This window comes from Erithacus rubecula (assembly GCF_903797595.1).
Source record: "Erithacus rubecula genome assembly, chromosome: 3".
In the NCBI taxonomy this organism is placed as follows: Eukaryota; Metazoa; Chordata; class Aves; order Passeriformes; family Muscicapidae; genus Erithacus; species Erithacus rubecula.
Window position 1 is genome coordinate 79,197,877 of NC_136689.1, and position 23,339 is coordinate 79,221,215.

General features: G+C 35.7%; 1 protein-coding gene across 1 annotated transcript in view; it reads right to left on the reverse strand.

Moving 5' to 3' along the window:
- The window catches only part of ADCY2 (adenylate cyclase 2), a 197,480-nt gene that overhangs the window by 35,774 nt on the left and 138,367 nt on the right, over nucleotides 1-23,339 (reverse strand). The window contains exons 12-15 of the mRNA XM_079301150.1: nucleotides 21,000-21,080; nucleotides 16,830-16,899; nucleotides 14,435-14,532; nucleotides 8,704-8,788 (exon numbers count right to left, since the gene is read on the reverse strand). Coding sequence (XP_079157276.1) covers nucleotides 8,704-8,788; nucleotides 14,435-14,532; nucleotides 16,830-16,899; nucleotides 21,000-21,080 — 334 coding nt within the window. The remainder of the gene's footprint in view (nucleotides 1-8,703; nucleotides 8,789-14,434; nucleotides 14,533-16,829; nucleotides 16,900-20,999; nucleotides 21,081-23,339) is intronic.

Consider the following 23,339-nt stretch of genomic DNA (forward strand, 5'->3'; position numbering starts at 1 on the left):
ACCTGCATTTTTGAACAAAAAATTCCTGCTCAAAAGCCTTTTTGAACTCCCCAGCCTTGTTCTTCAGCCCTACATACACAGCAAATTTCAAGGCAATTTGAATCCACACATAGATTTTACGAAAGTTTTGTCATCCGTCCCACTTCAATATAGTAAGAAGCACAGAGCATTGATTGCTGCTGCTGCTACAGAAGAGAAATACTTGGATGGATGCAGGGAATGGATCTGTGTGAAAATGAATCATTCAGTTATCTGTCTAGTCTGCCTAAACCCCAGTGAGTCAGGGAGCATGGATTTATGGCAAATTAAAACAGTCATAAAATCGTGCCCTAATTACTCTTTACCTTTATTATGGCTCACCTGGAGCTTTACTACAACTTAACCTACATTGTTCTGTGATTTTCTTGGAAATTTAAAAGCAGCTGAATAAGTTTGAGTTGCATTAGACACAAAAAACTGGACAGGTTCACTGAAAAAGTACTAGGAATATAAAATAGCTAAAAAGTTATATATATATTTATATATATATATATATAAAGCTGTACACTGTGTTCTTTCTGGTACAGGGAGGTATACTGTTCAAGGAAAGTCTTTAGGATTAGAAATTCCAAGAAAATAAGCTAATATGGAAATAAATTATCCAGTCTAAACAAGATATATTTTATTATGAATTCTACAGGGTTTATGTTAACTGATGAGAGACAAAGCAAACATGAAGACCTGTTGATGATCAAAAGGGCAATGACAGCTGATGAGTAACTTCATCAACAGAAGCCACTAAATTTGCTGCTTCTAAGACCACTGAAACTTGCTGCAGTCATGATTTCTGATGCAAAATCTACCAAGAAACCTCAATGAAAAAAATCTTCCTTTCCAGGATGCCCTGCAGACAAAGGCTGATCCCTGCCAGAAGGGTAGCAGGCTGACACAGGACAGTTAATTTTGCAAGTGGAGAGAAAGAAACTTGGAATTGTGTAAAACACTACGGTGTATCTTAAGGGTGTATTTGGAAAATATAGGAAATATTACACAGCATTGAGGGGACAGGACACAGGAGATCCACAAGTGAAAGTGTTAGTGATGACATGACATGTATATTCCATCAGCCCTGCTCCTCCAGAAAGGAACTAGACCATCAGTGTTGATCATGTTTTCATGACTGCTGCCTATTGTTATGTGGTGCTGTAAGAGAGCTGTTCTGTCCATGGTTCCATGCCATTGGTCCTCATGCCCATTTTCCTACTGGGAATACAAGCCCAACTTCACTGCAGGTTGCACTTCAATGGGACTACAATGGGAGTGGGACAGGAGGATCCCCTCCCTGGCCCCTTTAAATTCCATCAGATTTTGCTCCAGTGGGTCAGGAAGGAGCAATTCCCAGCTCCTGAACTCACTGGACCCAACAAGCTTTAGCAGCCCTCACTTTCAGTTTCAAAACATCAAAAACCATGGCTCAGTAAAAAATGCAAAACAATGTTGCAAAAAAGATGCCTTCGTGTTTAGCAGTGTTACACGATGTAAATTAAGTTTTCTCTATTCATATGAGTAATTTGTGTTATCTTAATTCTCAGGATAAGATTAACTTTCACACAGAAAAATCCCTGCTGAATCCCAATATCTAAATACAAGAACATTGGCACCAAATGATGGTGACTTTTCAAACTTTTCTACTTTAACATCAATGCTTCCAATTGTTAAATCAGAACTTTCTTCACATTTGAAAGTAATCATTGGAAAAAAATACAGTATAGAATTGCTGAGACTACTTAGCAATGTCCATCTGAGAACAGCATGTATTGCTGAGAACTCCCTTTGGTTTAAAGTACCTGGAAAGCAGGTACAGACTTATATAACTTCTGTACTAAAATTCCTTGCAATAATTCCAATTTTTCTTTGCTTTTTGAACAATATCGCCTGACCTTGCTAATATATTTTAACAAAGAAAACCTTATTGAACTGATTTGCGACATTTCTTTAAAAAAAATATTTTCCTGCTACCATTAAGGGGTGGCGGGGGAAAGAGACACTTTATCACTTAGAAAATGTCTGGAGAACAACATAAACTTCAGGAAACAATATAACATCCAGCCAATGTGATTAATCAATAAAGAGATTCTATTATTTCCATGGTTCTTGCTAAAATTACAAGACACTGCTGGCTCTAACCAGAAGAACCACGTGAGTGATGCTAAGAGTGCAACTTTTAAAATTAAATTCTAGACACTTGTCAAGCAGAAGCATAATAGTGATGCATTTCTTACCAGGCTGTTCAATCACAATTCTGAGTTCTGGAGGGGAAAGACCCCTGTTCATTTGGTACCTCTGCCCTGCCACCTTATTTGTTAAGCCAGTGAGGGTCTTGAATGGAAAACTTGTGACAAAACCCTTAAAATCTTTAAGCCATTGAGTAGACATTCCTTGGAAAACATGAAAGAATACTGCTGAAAAATAATTCTCTGTGCGAATAACAGATTTGCTGAACTTCATTTCACTTTTGAGCAGTCCAGATCTAGTCCATATGTACTATAACTGCAGCAGTTTAGTACAGCTGAAAATTTGGGGAATCCCTGGAAACAGAACTGGAGGGGTTGGGGTTAACATTAAAACCACTCTTAAAAGCAGATTTATGCAGGTTTATTTCACTGATTCCATCATCCATTTCTGTTGTAAATGTTACGTCTCCTTCTCTATTTTCTGAATAAAATGGAGAATGAGATTAAAGAAAGAATCAGTTCTTGAAAGCTTGCAAGTTGGATAAGACATCAGATCTCAGTAGCATTAGAGAGTATCAGTGTTTATTCTAAGTGGAGCTTACAGACTATGGTTCAGTGTTTATCATTTACTGACTAGAAATAATAGGTATTTGTAGTATGAGAGGTGACTAATGTATTACCTTTTCATCTGAACATGTTAAATCTGATATGACAGCACAGCATGATAATGAGTAATAACTTATTTTGAATATTCAGGACATTAAAATGTATCCTGTGTTGTCTTTCCACACACAAAAACCTACTTCAGCATTTAATAAGATGAATGCTGACTTTCTGAGTGAGATCAAGGAACTGGTGTGAGAACTAATTGTGACAGCTATGTTGGAGATGAAAGACAGTGTTTCAAGAGCTGTCACACTTCTCTTTCACATGCTAGTTGAGGTTGGAACATCTTTACTGAAAACTTCTTATTTACAGAAAGCCAGTGAATCACATTTTCTATAGTTCTATTGTTCTTTTCATTTTGCATTCAAATACAACTTGATATTTTACCAATACTGATGCTTCAAAGAATGCAATCAAGAGAAACAAAATTCAGATTTTTTTACATGCTTATTTTCACTCAGAGTTGAAGAAGACACCAAAGGTAAAACCCAAAGAGCTTGCTGACAGCAATTACACTGATCTAAGCTTGGAGAAGGGGGATTTTGCTATACACACACAAGCTTTTACTTTACATACTTATGCTCCTAATGTTGACAAAAAGGACCAAAATACTTCTAAAATGAGTACTGTAACATCAAGCTTTTGAATTCCATGGTGGGACCTGTAAATCTAAGCCAGGAATTTTGTATCATACAAAATATATCCAGGTGAAAAGTGTACTCAATTTCTACTTCATGCAACTGGCTGGACAAAATCTAGAATCCCAAAAAAAGAAATAACAGCAAAAACTAAAGTCAGTTTACATTTTTAATGTCACCATACTTTGCAGTAATTATTCTTTACAAGAGGTCATGCTAAAATGGCTATGTGGTTCACTTCAGCTGTGTCATTCAAAGGAAAGAACATGTCAGTGACCTGCACAAATTCACCTTTGGGCAGTCGGAGTCCAGTCTGGTGCTTCCTGTGCTGCTTTCCTCACTCAAGAAAACAGACAATCACTGTGTTGTTATGTGCTGTTTTAACTGAAGATGTTCTCAGTCCCTCCCATCAAGGTTTTTCTTTTTCTCAGAAAATATTTAAAGAGTCACTAGTTTTGAGAAGAATCAAACCTGAATGACATTTTAAGGACAATGCTCAGGGCACTGAGCTAGAGGAAGGATTTTTGAATGCTATGTTCTACATTGGCCAAATCTAGATCTCCAAGTGAGATTCTACCATCCAAAAACTTCCTCACACAACAAGAGCTCTGATCTCTGCCATATTCTGGTACTAGCACATCATGGGTATCAGCTCTCAGGTAATTAATGTACAGACCATTGAAAACAATCTGGATGCTCTCTCATTTTTAATAACTGCAGGAAAAATTGTTTGCACACTAGGAAGCACACTTGGGCATCTCTTTATTTGAAATTAACTTACAATTTCATCACTGAGCAAAGAGACTAAAGGACAGCATTGCTAGATTTAAAAAGATGTTAGAAGAGAATTTTTGGCAAAGCAGACGTAAAGAACAACTTTTCACCAAGTAAGGAAATTCTTCATATGGCGTCAATCATGCAACTAATGTCATAAACATGTAACTCAAGAAGCTCAGTAACAAGAAGGACTTTTGTAACAACAATTCCTGAAGTCTGAATGTGGTACTTAACTAAGTGGTGATGGATTTGCTGTTGTAGTGCCTCTACTAGAGATTCATCAGAATGACTTTTAGGATTGATGAGCCTCTTTCATGGACCCAGTTGTAGGTGCCAAAGTGCCTCTTTAGGTTCTCCTTGCCTAAACATCCATGTTTTAATTTTCATTTCCAGGCAAAGCCTTGCTATTGAAGAAACTAAAGGGCCTACATCTTTCATCTGTATCTGTATTAAATGACACTTATATCAAAGACAAATTTCCAGATTGAAAATAATTTCCAAGTAGTGTTGATGCTGATATTTCTTTCCTTACAAAGCTTTCAAATATCTTATGGATACACAGTCATTCTGACTGTACCTAAATACCAACGCCAATTGCTTTAGAGTAAAATGCAAACCCCTGCAAAAAAGGCAGAGATTGTGTATCACTCTTTACACAGTGTTGTGGTGCAAATAACGTGCTCTCTTCTAGCAGGGACAGTGTCATGTACTGGCTACCTTTTGTCAGAGACTTCTCAACTGTGAAGCCAGTTATTTCTGTTTGTTTTGTTGGCATTGTGTTCTGCTAATTCCATGATTCAACTGGGTATTTAAGAGAGACTATAAACACATTCAGAGGAGATGACATTTTTATTTCTATCTTCTCTGTTAGCTTAAGTAGTCAAAGAGATTTGCAAGGTATAAACAAAAAAACCCCCATTTCATATTAAAGGAAAGATACTGGCACAAAGAGTATATCACATCAGTTAAGTGCATGTATCTCCCAGGTAATGCAAATAGATTTTTGAGACTTTTGAGTACTTACATCAATGCATAAAGAACATCTTATTGAGATTAATACTTCTTTGGCCAGCCACCTCAGCTACCTCAGCTACTCCAAAGATCTTTTCTTTACATGCTTACTGTGGTTTTTCCCTACTGAATGCATTACATTTTCCAGTGTATTATCTAGGTACCAGGTGTCTGCTTCCTTGCATTCACAGCAGGAGGTAAAACACATCTAACTCTTACCAGAGTTGAGGCATTTCACATGCATTCTATGAACTCAATTGTACTTCAAGAAGATAAAGAGAAGAGACACAGAAAATACATGAGCTGAAGGACAATTACTGTGCTCTATTCCTGTATCTGGGAAAGAAATTACTCAAGGAAAATTCAAAGACAATATTCAAAATTAATTAAAAATAAGAGCTTATATTTAAAATATGAAAATATAAAACAAAAAGGATCTTTATGACCAAAAATACTCGTAATCTTTAAGACTATGTGTATCTCTGAACACTGTGACTATCCAAAAAACAGAAAACATATAAAAAAAAATTAATAGGGACAAAAAAGTAATTAGAACATAGAAGATACCAATTCCTTTCAAGTTTCAGGACATATGACATTTTAGGGTTGAGCAAGGTTTAATGTCTATGGGCAAATGACTGTTTCTGTGAGAAGTGTCAGCTCTCCCTGCCCTTGGCCTGTTTGCCACAGAGCAGCAGGGATGCCACAAAGACAGGATCTGGAAGTCTGTAACCTCCTTGTTTGTGCTACCACGGTGCTGCATCGTTTGATGGAAAAATTCCTGTTCTTCTCTAATGGCTGAATTATCATTTCACCCCAGACTGAGCTGGGCCACACTGCAGTGCTGCTGAACAGCAGAATCAATTAATAAACCCAGAGTGAAACAGTGAGCATAAATCTCTTCTTACAATATTGCAATTAAATTCCATAAGAGCTAGTAATTTTAGCATTACAGTCTGGATTGGGGTTTTTTGTTTTGCCAGTGAAATCATACAGAGTAATTTGTTCAATGTTGGTTTTTGTGGGACTTCCTCTGTGGTGGCTACAGCCATTTGTAATAGGTGAAGGAGCAGCAGATAGAAATCTCTATGTACCAACTACTCTCCACCCCTATTTGTACTGCCTGATGGGAGGTAGAGGTCTCTGGAACAGAGGAGTGAAGATAAATTTGGGATAGGGAGGGGTAATGGTGTGGTTTTAATGTTTGTTTTTAAATTAAATACATAAAGTAAAGAAAATAAATCAATTATCCCCAAGTTCAGGCTGCATTTTCTATGAAAGTAATAGGTCAGTGATCACCCTGCCTTATCTCAAGCCATGAGCTTCTCATCCTGTTTTCCTACCCCGTCCTTCTGAGTGAGGCAGGGTGAGTGAGCAGCAGGGTGAGTGGCTGGCCTGTAGCCAACTCACCACATTTCATCTGTCAGGGTCAGACAGGCACAAAAAAATTCTTGGGTTTTTTCGTGCATTTTAGAAGAGAGATATTTGGGCATTTTCAAGTCTGTAATTGTGTGCAAGCACATGTAAACACAAGCAAATCCACATTTACTATGACTTCTATAAGGGAAGCCTAAATATACCTTTCTAGAAAAAGAGGTGTGAAAAAACCCCAAACAAACCCAAACCAATTCAGCCTTAGGATGACAAAGCCTGATTTCTGTTAACAGTGTCACTGTTGTGTGAAAACTCAGATACCAATTTTAGTTTTTTTGAGATATTTTTTTTCTAAAAAGAAAACATTTACAGTGATGGGTCAGATAGTGCAATAAATATGCTAACAAAATATAACATAGGGTGTCACTGTGGTTAAAGCTGCAAAACAGTACTTGGATTTTGACACAAAGGAAGAAATCTTAGGGAGAGAACAAGGGAAAGGAAAACCTACTGCTTCTTGTGTTAGCTGCTTCTCACCTGTCACCTTAAGAACTACATCCATGCACATGAAGGAAAGACAACACTGCATCAGCTGTGGTCATAACTTACTGAAATCTTTTTAGCAGCATAGTTTCTGTATTAGAGCAGCTGAACTCACAAAGACATGGACATAAATAACTTCTTCAAGTCTGTTAGGTTAGAACATGACAATTGGCAAGTCATCAAAAATGCGGTGATAGGTCTCCATTTCTATTAGCAGTATTTACAATACTTGTGTGACATGAGCAAAAAAGGCAAAGAAAAAAGGTTTTAGATAATATTCAGGTGGCAGAACTCTACAACTCTGACTTGGGATATTGCTTAGCCATCCCTTTAAATGCAGAAAAATGTATTTGCATTCCTCCTAAGTAACCCTATAAATAAAAGCCCCAGAAGAATGTATGTGCCACCACTTCTTGATACAATTTCATTAGCACCTCTTTTTCCTACAGGAAAAGGCTGGCTTTTCTTTGAAGGATTTTTTTTTTAAGCTTGCTTATTCAAGAGTAGTACTCTGAATCAACTTACTGTCAGCAACAAGCAGCAATCAAGTATACCTTACATGAGAACTGATTTTTGCTGTTAAGTAATAGCAATACCTCTAAGACCTCACTCTAATGATTAAAAATATTTGGCAATATCATTGCATTATATTTCAGATTAATTCCTGAGCAGTGGCAGCATCCCTAACTTATTGGAAAGCCAACTGAAATGTATATTAATTATATTTTCTTAAAAACATTTACAAGCCTCACAAGAGAAGAGAAAGAAATTATAAAAACCTACTTCCCCTGTTTTTTTCTTTAACTACCTTGTCATACTGCATACTGAAGTAATTGTCTTTCCCATGTGCTTTTTTTATAAAATGCTTTTCAGTTTTCTTTATTGAGCTTATGCAAAGACAGAGAAGAAGTAGTGGGGATGCCACATTCAGATTGCATTCACTTACTTACAAACCCTGAAACATCTTATCCTTGTTATAGATGGAGTTGTATGTTGGATCTATTTGAGAACTGAAAGGGGGACATGCCAAAAGGTTTGCCCAAATATTTAAGTAAATTCCCAAATTGTTATGGTGAAATATTCTTTAAACTCAGAAAATGGTCTTATACAATACTTAAACAAATGCACAGTCCTGCAAATTAAAGCACTTACAAGATGAGCCACCTCCTGTAAGCACAATAGCAAAAAAAAGGCAACCTATCAAACAATAATAAAAAACTTTCAGATGATCCAGCTTCATATGAGAAACAATATAATTGTCATTACAGACAACCACTGCATTGGCATTTTCTGCTTTTCAGATAAATCAGGGCATTTTACAGAAAACCAACCAGGACAAAACAACATCCACACAAGCCTGAGCATGCAGATCCTTTTTTCTTTAACTGGTACTCTGCAAAGCCAGAGTGACTTGGCAAAATCAGAATATGCTATTTCAAAGAAACCACCAACTAATGGATGAATTTCCCTTGAATACGTACCAAAAGCTGTCCAGCAAAACAGATAAACAAAATGAAGGAAAGCAAGAGAAATGCAGCCCCAAATGAAATTCCAAGAATAGATGTTCTAGAAGAAAATGAAAACAGGTATTAATTTCTTTGTTGAACATTTGTAACATGACATTTCTTTGTCTATAATATTGATGATATGAAAAATTACTATGTGCAAGTGTCAACTTCCAAACATCAATACCATGGAAAACCAATTCCAACCTGCTGAGTGACAGGCATTCCCCTACCATTTTGTCAATATAAGAATGCTTGAATTAAATTACCTCTGACTTGCAAAGTTATTACCATGAGAAGCTAATAATTTCCACACATATAAAGACAGAGTACATCAACAAAAGCAATGCTTTGTTTTGTTTTAACTTTAGGAAGCTTGTATTAAAGAAGATCCTTATTGCTTCACTTTTTGTTATTGATTTTATAATAATATAAGAGCCTAACAGACACACAGAATAAACTTGCTGATGGTGTGCATTCAGGCCTAAAAGGCAGAAAACTGCACAGGTCAGTGATGTCCATTTTCAGTGTCTCGCAGCAGAAGCTGTGATACCTGTGATGTTGATCACCCTTACTCAGTGTTATTATTCATCCTTTTCTTGTGTGTTAGAAATAGGAAGGTCTGGCCAAAGCAGCATCCCTGGTATTCAGTAAACAGGGATTCAGTAACAATCAGTGCATTCCTTCATTTATTCCTTCATTCATTCGTTCTGCAAACATGGAAATCTCTTTAGAGGAATACCACAGTAGAGCACAATTGCTCCATCAGGCAACATGTGAGAGCTTCTCAGCACATCTGCCTAGGGAAAGATGCAGTGGAACCTAATTATGTTTAATGAATGTCAAGAGAAGTCCAGAAGCTCTGGATCATCTGAGTTCTTTAAGCATGGGAGCTAGATGCAGTCATAAAGTCCCTCCCTGAGTACCTGCTTTCAGGTTTAACCCCAGATTTGACCCTTTTACAGAATCAAAAATATTTCTCAACTCCTTTGAGCCTCATCAAACTCTTATTTTATCACACATTATATGCCAGACATATTAAGAAACATTTTGATCTGTTTTAACAGTAGTGTTATATAAAATATTTTCAAGAAAGAACAAAAAAGCATTAACATCACCAACCACTCTGATGCCATTAAAAGCATTTTGGAGAGTAATTGATGAGCTTCCCTGCCAATCATTCAGAGAACTTGTTATACAGTATGTATGAATCATCAGATTTTTGGCTGATGCACACAGCTGATAAAAAACAAACAAATGGCAATTCACAGCATATATTATAATGAAATCATATTTATTTAAAAAGTCATTTGAAGATCATTATTGTTTATGAATACATGTTCTCCAAGACTTTCTCATTGTGACTGAGACAGTAAGCTGTACATCACAGTATTAAAACTAGTCCCTACTCTTATGAAATTGAAAATTCATAAGCAAAAGAAGAGATGAAAAAAAAGGAAAAAAACAACTAGGAAACTAAAACCAAATCCAGTTAATAAAGAAACAGGTTTATTTTTTATTTTTATGCATGAACACTTCCAATCATACATGTCCTTTATTAACATTCAAGGAACCTTTCCTACATTTCAAAATATAACTGTTCTTTCTCTGACATGAAAAACACCAAAAAGGGGCCTCCACACAAGAATAGCCTCATCAGTAAAATTTGAAGTGCATCCTTTTAGAAGAAGAAATGAAGATGTTAGGAGAGAATCTGGAGAGCAAGGGAAATAAAATTAACACGGCCTAAAGAGAGCTTATGCAAAGAGTACTTAATCTCCTGGGCAACAGGCAAGAACAAAAGGTCTTTGAAGCTGTTTCACATAATCAATGATGTTATTGAGGGAGCCCAAGAATTACACAGCAAGGTGAACAGGACAAAGATAAAAAGATTGAGGGTAACAAAAAGTGGTATCTTAAAATCCAGATTTGAGCAGTGAAAATGGAAGAAAAAATCTGTAGTATTTTTGCTCCCCATACCCCATTCTTTTCTGGGAACAGCAGGACATCTGTTTCACTTAAACTAAGACAAAATAGTTTCATGCTGCTCCTAGAAGGAAAGAAGTGGGCTGAAAATTTTATGAGGGAAGCAAAATGTTAAAAATTAAGTTCCACCATAAACAAGTCTCATTTGAGGCAATGACCATAGGAAAGCCATAATATGATTTAATTTTGGACACTGAAACATTACAAAACCAGTACAGGTCTTTACAGTAAACTAACCTTTCTTTTGTTGTGTAGAGTTATCAAATGCATTGCATTGACAGATTTGGGCAAAATATTTAGTCAGAGGAGCACCTGAAATTCCACAAGCCAGGTAAGTTTTTACCTGCCTCTTATATGCTTCAAGGAATGACCTTATTCTGCTCCCTGCTACAGTCCCCCACCACAAACCCAAAATGCACAACTCTTGACCATAACCTACAGAGGGACAGTTTAAAAGTGAGGAAAAAACATGAAAACTTCTCAAGCTTCAGGTAGTTCCCTATCTAAATAATTTATGATCTTAGCTAAACTTGCATTTTTCTGGTTTCATTAGGAAATATGTGCTTTGAACAATTCATTTATATCAGTGGTGCAAGATTGGAAAAAAAATTATATTTATGTGTATCTCATTGGTAACTATTTAACTGAAAAAAAATTTATTGATGAAGATAAAGATACTTAAAAATGCAGAAAATAATGTAGGTTTTTTCTACAATTTTGTAACTTCTAGGAAAATATGTGACTTTTGGTACATGTCCTTCAATGCAAAGAATTTCCTTAGCTTTTAGATAATTGTTATCTGCGTTCTGAATGATAGGTCTGCAAATTCTCTTGAGTTGATAAAATTACAATGAAGCCAGTGAAACTGACAATTATACAAGCCAATACCGAATTCAGACTTTTTTGGTATCTAATACCAGCTATTGATTTCTTTAAGGAATTGATACTTTCACTAAGCCATCAAAAGATTCAATAGCTATGGAGACTGTATGGCAGTTTCAATGTTAAACCAGTTCAATTTTGTAACTCCACTTGAATTTTTGGTGTTTTAATACAGCAGAAAAATAGGCAGTAATGATGGTTTCCTTTCACTTATACCATTTTATATCTTACATGCCTGCTTTTGGACAAACTTTTAAGTACTACCTTTCCTATGAAGAAATTCAGTTGTACCTGATCAAAAATATTATGTGAAGGCCTCCTTACCATGACTGTTAGTTTGGCATGACTCAGGACAAAAGGACAGAGTTCCTTGAACACAACAGCTTCAGAGAGTGAAGACTTGGAAGAATCTTAACCATAGCCTAAATGCAATCCCTTACTTGAATGCTACAAGAAGTATCTCCTGTTCCATAGAAATACACTTTCATCAATTCACCAGTCTACATTTCAAAAAAATAACACTAACAATTCCATGGTAGCACCAATTCTGTTTGCTTAAGTAAAGAGTGTAGGTTTGCTGTGAATTATTATACTTCTCTCACTTGGTAAACTAAGAATTCTAGAGAGCCACTGCAGGCCTGTTCCAAGGAAATGTAATGATAAAGATTTGCTTCCATTTTAATGCCAATGAAGACCTACTCCTCATCATACATTTCACCCCAAGATATTGTTTTCTTGATTAAATTTATAATTACCACTTTATGTAAAGCTTATTATTAAAACATCAATACCACTTTACTGACCCCAAGAAAATTAAAACATTAATAAATTATTTCAGCCTTGAAAAAAATGTCTTGTGATCTTGAAGATATTGCTTAGTACTTGCAACTTGCTGTACGTTATCCATCAACAAATATCTCCAAATATCTCCTGCTTTTAAGTAGCAGGCTATGTGCCTGCACAGAAATCAATGATATTACACTACTGCAAAACCAAATTAATGGAATAGTGAATCAATAAAACCCAGTGACAGATTTAGTTCATCTCCCTGTCTTCATTAGGCCACCATTTAAAAATCCTAGAGAACTTTTGGAAGAAAATAAAAAAGGTAGCTAGAATTTTAGTAGGAAATAGCATTTGCAGCATCAGAGTATATTCGATTTAAGCTGCATTTGTGATGACTACATACACTGGTGATTTTTTCAGCTTTTGTTGTTGTTGTTGTTGTTTTAACTTGCAATGCTCACAGTTTTCCAGAAAATATGCAGGTGCCTGTATAATACTTTGCCTTTCTGTCTTTCATTTTTGTGTCTGTTAAAATAATCCACAGACCACCTGAAGCTGAATACCATTCATGTTGGTAATACTTGATTTTACACTTTTGCTTTTACAATTTAATATGCAGCCCTACAAAAGGATCATAAGACACTTAACATTTCAGTAATGAAAATGACAAAGCAATTATGACAAATGACAAAGTCTTTAGCTCTGATGTTGGAAATACCAGAAATACCAAGTTGGAGAACATTTTCCTTAGCTGAGTATAGCTCCCTAGAGTTCATTGATATTCTGATATATTTCAATGAACTAAACAATTGGTTTAAGCAACACAGAAGGGATAGAGCAAAATGAATACCTGACTATATGGAAGATAGATGATAAATCTAGATTAATTTTCATGACTGAAATTAAAACCAAAAAACAGACTCAAAAATCATTCTGCTTGCTGGGAGTAGTTAGATCCATCTTTGGCTTGTGATATGTGGCAAAACATGAATTTCCCTAAATTAATTCCTTTAGTTATCAAAATACTGTGTAAGCTTGTAAAAAAGAATTTGCCATGTGTCGTAATTTCGTCTTTTTAATAATGCCTAAAGTCACACTCAACCATGTACAGGATACTTCTGAATTCTTGGAAAAGTGTCCCTTGGTTTGTGCCTCCATTTTAGAAATTTGCTGGGAAACTGCTGCTGTAACATCTGAAGAGAAGTCCCTGAAACTTAACATGTTATAAATCTGCAGTATGGAAAGTCAATTTATAAAGTCCTACAGTTCCTTCTGGTTTTGAATTAAAATATGAGTAAATACTACAGAACAAGATCAATCACTCAACTGTGAGACCAATTACTCAACTTTGATTATAAACAATAATCCTGAGAATTACAGGAGAAAGGACTACGAGTTAAGAATTACTCTATGACAGGGAATATGAAGTGCTTGCTTTAGAAACAACAAATATCAACTTTCCACTGTCTAAATAATCAACTGTAAAATTTAATTTTATGAAGTCTAATAAACCATCCTATATTGGAATTGTCTTCCAGTTTTCAGCTTTTCTAGAATAAGCACAAATATAAATAATATCATAATATATAAATTTTGATAAAAAGATTTATTCCAGAAATGGATTTTAATATTCTAAAATTATTTTTTTAAATATAAACTTTATTATTATTAATGCCGTTTTCGTGCTTAGTAAACCAGTATTTTCATAGTGATACATTAAATACATTTCTTTATCTGCAATCCATTTTATCTCACTCCAATGTCTAACTTTCACACTTGTTTTTAAATGCAAAGAGAAAAACTAAAAGGAATAAAGAATTTTTACTAATGCTTGGCATAACACTATTGACAGTGCTTAAAATTAGAAACAAGCCTAACTTTGAAAATGGGCTGAAATCCCCAGTCTTTTCTGTTCAATTTAATTTCCATGAATTAACATCTGCAAACTAATAATTCCAAATATTTTTACTTATATATATATTTTTTTTTTTTTTTTAACTTACACTAATGAGCAAATATACATAGGAATGAGTACACATTAAATATCACTTACTTTGGCAATACCAGAATCTGTACAACAAAAATGCAGAAGAATATGAGACAGGCACAAGTCACATAATACTTGAATGCAGGCAGAGTAGTTGCTCGATACTAGAAGGAAGTAAAAGCAAATGTTAAAAACACGGTTGCCAAAGCAGATGAAATAGCACTCAGCTGAATTTTCAGCTTAAAGATGCACATATGTATAGACAGCTTTTAGCAACAGCAAATTTCCTGTTCTTCAGTGACTTCACATCCACTCACAGAGGGTTAGGGATTATCACAGTAATAATACTTCTGCTTACTGAAGAACAGCCATGTCAAATGGTTTTGCCTTGTTCCTCCACTGAACAGACTATCCCAAACTAAAAGTTTAATTAACAAAAAATTCCCCTCCTAAAAGAAATGAAACCCCACCAAAAAGAAAAAGTAAAAGCATGTGTTAAAATAGTTTTAGGAATGGCCAAGCATTCTTCACAAATTCAAAAATTCTTTGTGATTAACTCCTCAAAGTGTTTTTCAATTATTGATAAATACTGAATGAGCTGAAACAGTTATAAAAAATGCAATATTAATTTAGACAGAAAACTTCTGAGCACAAAAAGTAGCAAAGTGTAAGCTATGCTACAGAGCATAGCTACCAACCACATTGATATTTACTGAACTTATATTATTACTCCAATTAAAATATTTTATGTCTTTGTTAAAAGGCCTCATATGTCCACTGTTACTACTAAACACTTGATATTCTTAGGAGAGAGTCAATTTGATCTGTTTTGTCATGAGAAAAATCTATTTATCTCTAATTAGTCTGTCTAGAGACACAAGAATTAAGCAATGAAATATTTATCAGAGTTGCTCTGTTATTTGAGATAGATATATCAAGGTTGAAACCAATTAAGTACTCAAAGGGAAATTATCTAAGTAGCTATTACAGTTACTTACCCTACCCTAGCCTTTTCTTTCAAAAGGATAAAAGTTCAATATTTATTTACTATTAAAAAAAACCCCAAAGATTATTTTCACACAGTGTTGGAGATGCAAACTTCAGAAATGGGAAGTGCATGAGCTGTGCCTTCCAACTACTTCCAACTACACAGCTGTGTCTCTGTGCTTAATGCCAGCTTCTGCCTATGAAACCAGTGCACCAAACTTTACATGAATACATAGAAATATTCAGCAGCACAACAGCTTTTTTTCACTTTTGAATTGTATAACAAATTAAAAGCAATTCTTATCACTTATCAAACTGAATTACAAGGCATAAATATGTCTTTGCTTGATAGCTACCTTTGCAGAAATTTCTGCTCTTTCACCTGTCAAATATGTTTGTAGTGGTCCTGTTCAACATTTTGAACCTTGAGCTGCTATTAAAATTTCACAGAATTCCAATCTACTTTTAAATTCGTTTCAGTGTTTCACACTTCTCCAGGCATTTTCTAATGAAGGCAGGCAGCTCACTCCTTAGGTTAAACAATTATTTTACTTTATTACCTTTCTGTACCTTCAGTCCCATACGGCCAGAGAAGCTTCTGCTCAAATCAAAAACAGACTTCTTATTAAGTTCTTTAAAGCCAAGACTGGACTGGTGAGTCATTAAAAGGTGGCAAAAAAAAGATATTAAAAAGCTGGATCCAAAAGTAACAATTAGCTCTTTGCTGTTCCACAGCATTGTACGTCAGGATATTAAGACTTCTACTGGCATTGACTCAGACAAATAACTTAGCTCCCAGATTTTCTCCCAAGTCAATGTCCAAAGTACAAGTATGACGTTTTTCTCAAGTTCTCTTTCAGAATTCATAGGTTAGTAACACTCACATTAAAATCTCATATGCTGCCAGGCACAGCTTTGATCCAGTCAGTGAACCCCAAAAATGAGCATGAGACCACACCAGGTCTTGCTGCTTCTCTCTTAGGTAGCCTTCAAAACATGCTCAAGGAGCCTTGAAACCTTTTCCACCCTAATGCATTGACAAGCAACACATGCCTTTTTCAGCTGGCCAGAACAACTATTCTGCTGATCTCTGGAAGAATCTGAAAATCATTTTAGATGCTTTAAACTGAAAGGAATCTAGAAAAATAACTACATATGTATACAGCCACCACATGGGACACAGAGGATACTTGCTGGACAGTATGAGCACAGCATGGTAATAATTCCTCTAGCCCCTTCTCATCAAATTCACCCATTTATACAGCCAGTTGTGGTCCAACCTACCTCTTACTTCCCCAAAGGACAGCATAGCTGCTCAGCCATCAGCTGCCCTATGCTCATGAGAAAGCAGAAAGAGGCAACTCCCCAGTCTTCCTGCTGAAGCTGTGTCAGTGTGTAGAAATACACTCAAGGTCCACAGGGCCATACAACAGTGAAAAGGCCTGACTTATTGAACTTGTTGAAAATAACTTACTTCTTTTTCCAGAGTCTTATTATAGAAAAGAAGTGATATCCTTTGAATGTCTTCAGATTTAAGCCACTGCCTAGAAGAGAGAAGGAACATTATCACTGGCATAGGAAGAAAGTAGAACTGTCCTTTTTTATTACTGAAATTCAGCAAAATAAGAAAATAAGATTGGAATTAAGCAAGTTCACATGTATTGCAGCATGCATGGTGAATTTCACTGAGTGAAAAGAAGGAAAAGTGGAGACTGAAATTCCTCTCTCCTTTTTGGCTTCTATTGCTAAAGTAAATATGAAAAAAAAGCTCAGACAAACAATTGTTTTCATGGTGATGATGCCTAAGGAGAATCAATGGAGAGATTTATATGATGGAATTCTAACAGTGATATTCCACTCATGTCCAAAATACTGGAGTGTATCCAGTGGACAGAAGAGGACCTGAGACAAAACAAGCCTTGACAAGGTACCTTTAGGAAAGGCACTGTTACAATATGCAGGAGTGGTGGGTAGGTAAGTTACATTGCACAAACTCCTATAGCAAACAAAAATGCAACAAACATTATTAAAATAGGTGAAGGGATTTTGTCTTTGAACCATTTTAGTATCTTGACCATGGACCTGTACTACAGAGGTAGATTTTTATCTTTTTGCTGATTATAAAACCTTCCCTTGCATTGAAACAAAAAATCTATTTTAAACTATGTGAACCTTGACAAAAGCTTGACGTAACTTACAGAATGAGATGTTCCAATATGAAAGTCTACATTTATTTTAATAGACACTCGAAAAGATATAAAATGTTTAAATGTCAAGAGGGTTTGGCTGCTTGTACCTCAAGGGCATGACACAAATTTGAAAACAAAAAATTAATTATACAGATTAGTTCAGTGGACGTGCATTACTTGAGCTTGAACAATAGTAGCAGGGACTGAGATTTTTTTCCCAACATTTCCAGCAATAACTTTAAATTAGGTTTTTAACTAGTAGTGTAGCTAATGCCTTCTAAATAAAAGAGAATGTCTCAACTGACAGTCTGTAATGCAAATAAGTAGCAGCAGTGAACCACAGTGGAACATATCCTAAATTAAAGGCCTGGAGAACAGGAGTGGACAGAGTGGAGTGCAAGCTATTAGCTTTAATTTGTGAAATGGAAAATATTTGTTTCCATGCCTAGGAGACTGTCCCTGTTCCTGTGCAATCAGTTGCATTACATAAGGGGTCTGTAAACATATTCAATTCCCGGAATGCTTAATTCAAAAATGTATTTCCCTTTTTGCTCTGCAATGGTGCCCATCTATGACTGATCATAGTTAGGATTCTGAGAAGAAAGGGAACTGGAAGGTTGGTGTACATATAGCATGATTTTGTTTGGGTTCAGCTGTAATCTACTGGAGAAAACATTCAGTTTGACAAACTTTTTTGATGAACTGTGAAATTGAAAAGGAAAGGTTTTTTTCCATTTAGTTACAAAAACTGAACAAGAAGTAACTCTTTTTCCCAAACAGTTAAATAATTTCCTGTTTTTTCTTATGGTATCTGACAGGTGAATTGATTTAATTACCATCAGCGCACTGCTAAAAAGTTCTCTCTGCAGATCTGCTCCCAAGGGCCCAATTTGGTTACACACTTGATTTCATGTGAAGTCAGGAGTGCCATTTAGAGCACGTGCTGCCTCATACTCCACACTACAAGCTCACGTTTCCAGAAGCTTTTAGTTCTTCTTAAAAGTTCAGAAAAAAACTATACTGGTTTTACACAGCAGAGTCTAAGAGGTCTGAGATGAGGGAAACAGTACCACACAAATGGAGGTGGAGACTGAGTAGAGAAGAGGGAGCACAAAGTCACATACCTTTGGCTCAGACATAAGGGCTAAAAAATTCTGCCTTCAGCCTGACACCCTGATGAGTCTGAAAATTGCCAAAGTAAGAATCTGAAGACATGTCTCTTGGGAAACTAGGCACCAATGTTTGGCTTAAATTCTTTGGCTGTTCCAGGAACAACACAGACAGACACCTGAACTCTGCCTGTATCCACAGAGGTGTGTGGTTTCCTAGGGCTTGTACTGCTTGACAATGCACAGCACAAAATTATGCACAGAACACAGCAGCACTGTGCCTTAAAGGAAAAAAAGAGCAGAGTGTTTCCCTTTAACACAGCAACCTACTCACCAAAGACCAACTGGCTGTATTTTAGCCCCCTCTGTAGGGACATATTTAGCTAGCAGATGGCCACCCTCCACCTCATGTCCTACAGCAGCTCCCGAGCACCAAGGCTTGGGATGGCTCAGCTAGGGCTGCTCATCCCCAGCCTCTGCAGGACAGGCACTTTGAGCCAGCAGAGCTGTGTCCAAAACACAAGGAAAAGAAACCCGTGGGGAAAAGTGTGATGTGACACCCTAATGGCTAAGGCACAGAGCTCTTTGTTCTTGATTCACTCTTGCAATAATATTTTTTAAATTTTCTTCATTCAGTCATAGACCTATTTGCCATGCAATCCAAGCCTTACACTGAAAACATCTACAAATGCCAGTTTTCTCACAGACTTTCTTAAAAGTTTTCTCCTTGATTCACAAAACCTTTTGTTTAGTTGCACAACCACTCATTCACTGTAGCTGATAACATTATTTTCATTTCACAGATGAAAAATTGAGGCACAAAATATGCACAATAATAAAGAAAACAAAAATGTGATTGGTTTTGTGTCCTAAATGTAGGAAATACTTTATTTACCTTTTTTTTTTCTGAGTGGTTAGCCTTCACAGAGTTAAAATATTATTGAATTACCTTGAGGTTTGAGGAATCAGCACTTTTTATAACTTATTCCTGAGTAATAATCAACTGAATAATAGCTTTTAAGAGATGAATTCAGTAAATCAATACAAAGCTAGGCAGAGAAACTAGTTTTGGAAAGTGACATTCAGACTTTCTGATACATAAGTTAATCTTTCTGCAATTTCTCATGAAATTCACAAAATGTAATGAAAATTTTTCAGCAATCTTTTTTTATCCCAAAGTTTCTCTGAATTTTTATCTACTAGATAAGACAGAGATTGTCTAAGATAAAACAACATACTGTAGGGTCACACCAATATTTTAATGCATTTATACAGATGCTTTACTTTTGACATCAAAACATCATTTTTGAAATCCTTTTATCAGAGCAAGTGTACCTAAAGACACAAAAAACCTGCCAAAATTTATATAGCTGTTTTAGACTGGTCTAGTATAACCAAAAGGCTTTACCTATCACATGACCTACCTTATTTCACTGTGTTCTCTCTGTGACCTCTAAGTATCAACACTGTTCTAAAAGTACTGAAAAAAAATCCAAAATTCAAGTACCATTCAATAGGACTAAAATATGATAAAAAAAAAAAATGTGACATATGAACATTTAATAATTAAGTGTAATACTCAGCTGATTAATATTCTGAGTAACAGAAGTAGAGGGGGAAACATGTAATTCATCACAATTATTGTCCACATTTTTGAATGGCAATTCCTTTATTTCATCAGAGAAATATAAGAAGCTTGAACACCTATTTTGGACTGGAATTGATTTCTTTCTAGCCTTATCTATTCACCAGGAAACAGAAAACATCATACTGCCTCCAGCTCTTCCTAGGACACAGTAAAAAATACATGGCAGGCTGTCTCACCCAGCAATTCCAACATGACATCAAGATTAGCCTTTTCTAAGAAACCAACCAACTAATTGAGAGGCATTAAACTATGGTTTTAGGAAAAGTTTCTAACCCTGAGGAATTGTTTGTGTGACAATTAGGAGGCATCAGTTTTCACATCATTCTGATTCCTGAGCCAGTCACTTCTTGTGTCTTACTTCTCTGCCCCCAGGTAGGATAAATCTGTAGTGTTACAGCCATGAGTCTACAAACAGTTACAGAGCAAACTCCCTCTGCCAGGAAGATCAAGACAAGTCAATACCTCTGTCACACCATGATTCACAGGCACTGTCTTATCTCATATAGTAGAAAATGTTACTTTACAGCCTATCTTCAAAATGTGCAGGGCTTCCTACACCAGTATTAGTGACATCTCTACTGGTTTCAGACTTTGTGTGCATGTGGGGATAAAAAAATATTAAACATTGCCCTCTGTTGTAAATTTATGTCAAAGTTGGAATGGACAAAGGCAACAAAGGATAGAGGATAAAGCCATACTTTTGGGCATTGATTCCATCAATGGCTTGGATCATCCTCTCATTCAGCTCTTCCTCAAATCTTCTTTTCTGTGATTTTGTTCTGAAATGAAAAATGTGGGAAGTTACATCAAAAACAACAGCTATCATAAACTTTTCAGTTTATCACAAATTTTTAACATTTATACTGCAATAGCAACTATGGGCATCCAGCACAATGACCCTGAAAATAAGCTTTTAAAAAAACATCATAAACCACAGTCTCATGCAGAAACACACAAACACTCACAAATCTAGAGCTTAGCTATTAGGGAGCACTTAAATACCAACACAAGAAAATATTTCATAAAAAAGCTAGAGAGCTCAAGAAATTCTGGTCTAAGCAAAGTCTTCTACAGTGTTATGAATTAATGGAAAAAAATGGGACTATGCCCAGATTCATAAAGCATTCCTGTGTCTTGCATTTTTTAAAACACATTGTCAGAACTGTGTGACGAGCACAATGTATTATTGCACTGAGGCATAACAGGTATGCCCTACCAAAATTCTACTAACTCTTCTTTTCTTAGAAATACTTCATATTTTTTTTTTTAAGAAAACAGAGCACTGTCTGAAGTTAGTTTCAAGCACGTCATATTTCTCTATGAGCCTTAAAACTCATTTGCAGTAAAAAAAAAAGCTTCTTTACTTTTGACTGGATTCAGCATGAACCCAACAGAGGATCATGAGAATGGGTTGACCTTTGCTAACATAAATTACTGCAAACATCATCAATCCTTTCAGTAGTTGTGCTTTCCTTGAAAATGACATATCTAAAATATTGACAAATTATGTCAATATTTCTGTATTTGAAAACTTAAATCCACTGCTAACTTAACACCAGTGTTTTCTAAGAAGTCATTGGTCAGATCTGAAATTTGACTCTTTCCTCACCAAAATATTCTTAACCTACAAACTGAACCCAGCCAAAGGTAACATGGATTTTCCTCAACATCAAGTTTTTATCTCTAAAACTGATCACCTGTTGCAGATTTCAAATTAATACAGCAATTGTATTAGTGTATACCTACAGGAGCTTAAAAAACCACAAGTGATTTCATGCCTATTTAATGTTAGTGAATTTGGCAAACAAGTGCTTAAAACTCGTTTTTCACAGAAATCAATCACTGAAACAATCTAGGAGAAATACACAGACAGATGAGGAGACATTGTCCAACCACAGTTAACACTCTTAGCAGAACCTTAACAACATAAGACTACTGTGTAATACATAAGAGATAAGACTATAATTAAAAAAACCCTACAGTCACGTTTCAAACCCTACATTTTCATATTCTAATAAAATACTGATTTTCAAAGTGCTTGTGATCACTGCAGCTGTATCCTGTGAGAATGATTAACTAGCTTATCTAGAATCCTAGTTACATGCCTGTCTCACTATGGACATTAGACATCAGTAATGGAAGAAAGTCCTTCCATAATATGGTATCAAGATGCACTTTTTGTGCCTTCTGAATCTCTTCTGGAGTGGTGTTTAGAAACAGAAAAGCAAGAACACTTCTGATTCTTGAAAAAATCCAAATGTCACAGTCCAATGGTCTTTCATGGACTGACAGAAATTCCTTGGACCTATTGTCCAAATATAAATGTGCAGTTTAAGAATGACACTCTTTTTATTAATATCATGCATTGTCTGCCAAAACTTGTTCATCTTCTGGAACTTAGCAATTTTAGGTAATCACATAGCAGCCACAGACAATAACAATTCAGATCTTTAGAAGGTTCCTTTAAATGACTTTATGGTACTTATGATATCACCATCATGCCCTAGTCATCAAGGCACCAAGCAGCAGCATGAAAACTTAAATCTATTGTGATCTTGCAAACACATTGTGCAGCAGGAGCACCATAAAGGACTACAAAATACCTTTTGAATATCTACTACTGCAAACACACTAAAGACTTTAAAATAGCAAACCACAATACAAATACAAGGAAATTGAACAAATATACAAAATGTCTCTTTTAGTACATATTATTAGCTGTTTTAAGAAAAATTATGAACAGCCCTTTCCATCCTCTCTTTTCTAACCCCTCTCTGGGCTTCCTCCCAATTTTCCTGTATATAATTTTCTTCCCACTGGTAGAGTGCCTGGTTTGTAGTAGGTCACCAACATATCAATTCAGAATAAAGCTATTTCTTATCAGGGAGTGAATTTGCAATTCATAAGTAACATGTCTGCAAATCTGTTTCTATAGCCCTTCTTTATTTAAGAGGTATCAGCACTTACATGAAAAAACAGTCTGCGTGAGCAATGGCCCCCAATATTTGAAAGCATACCAATGTACATTTATTTATAAG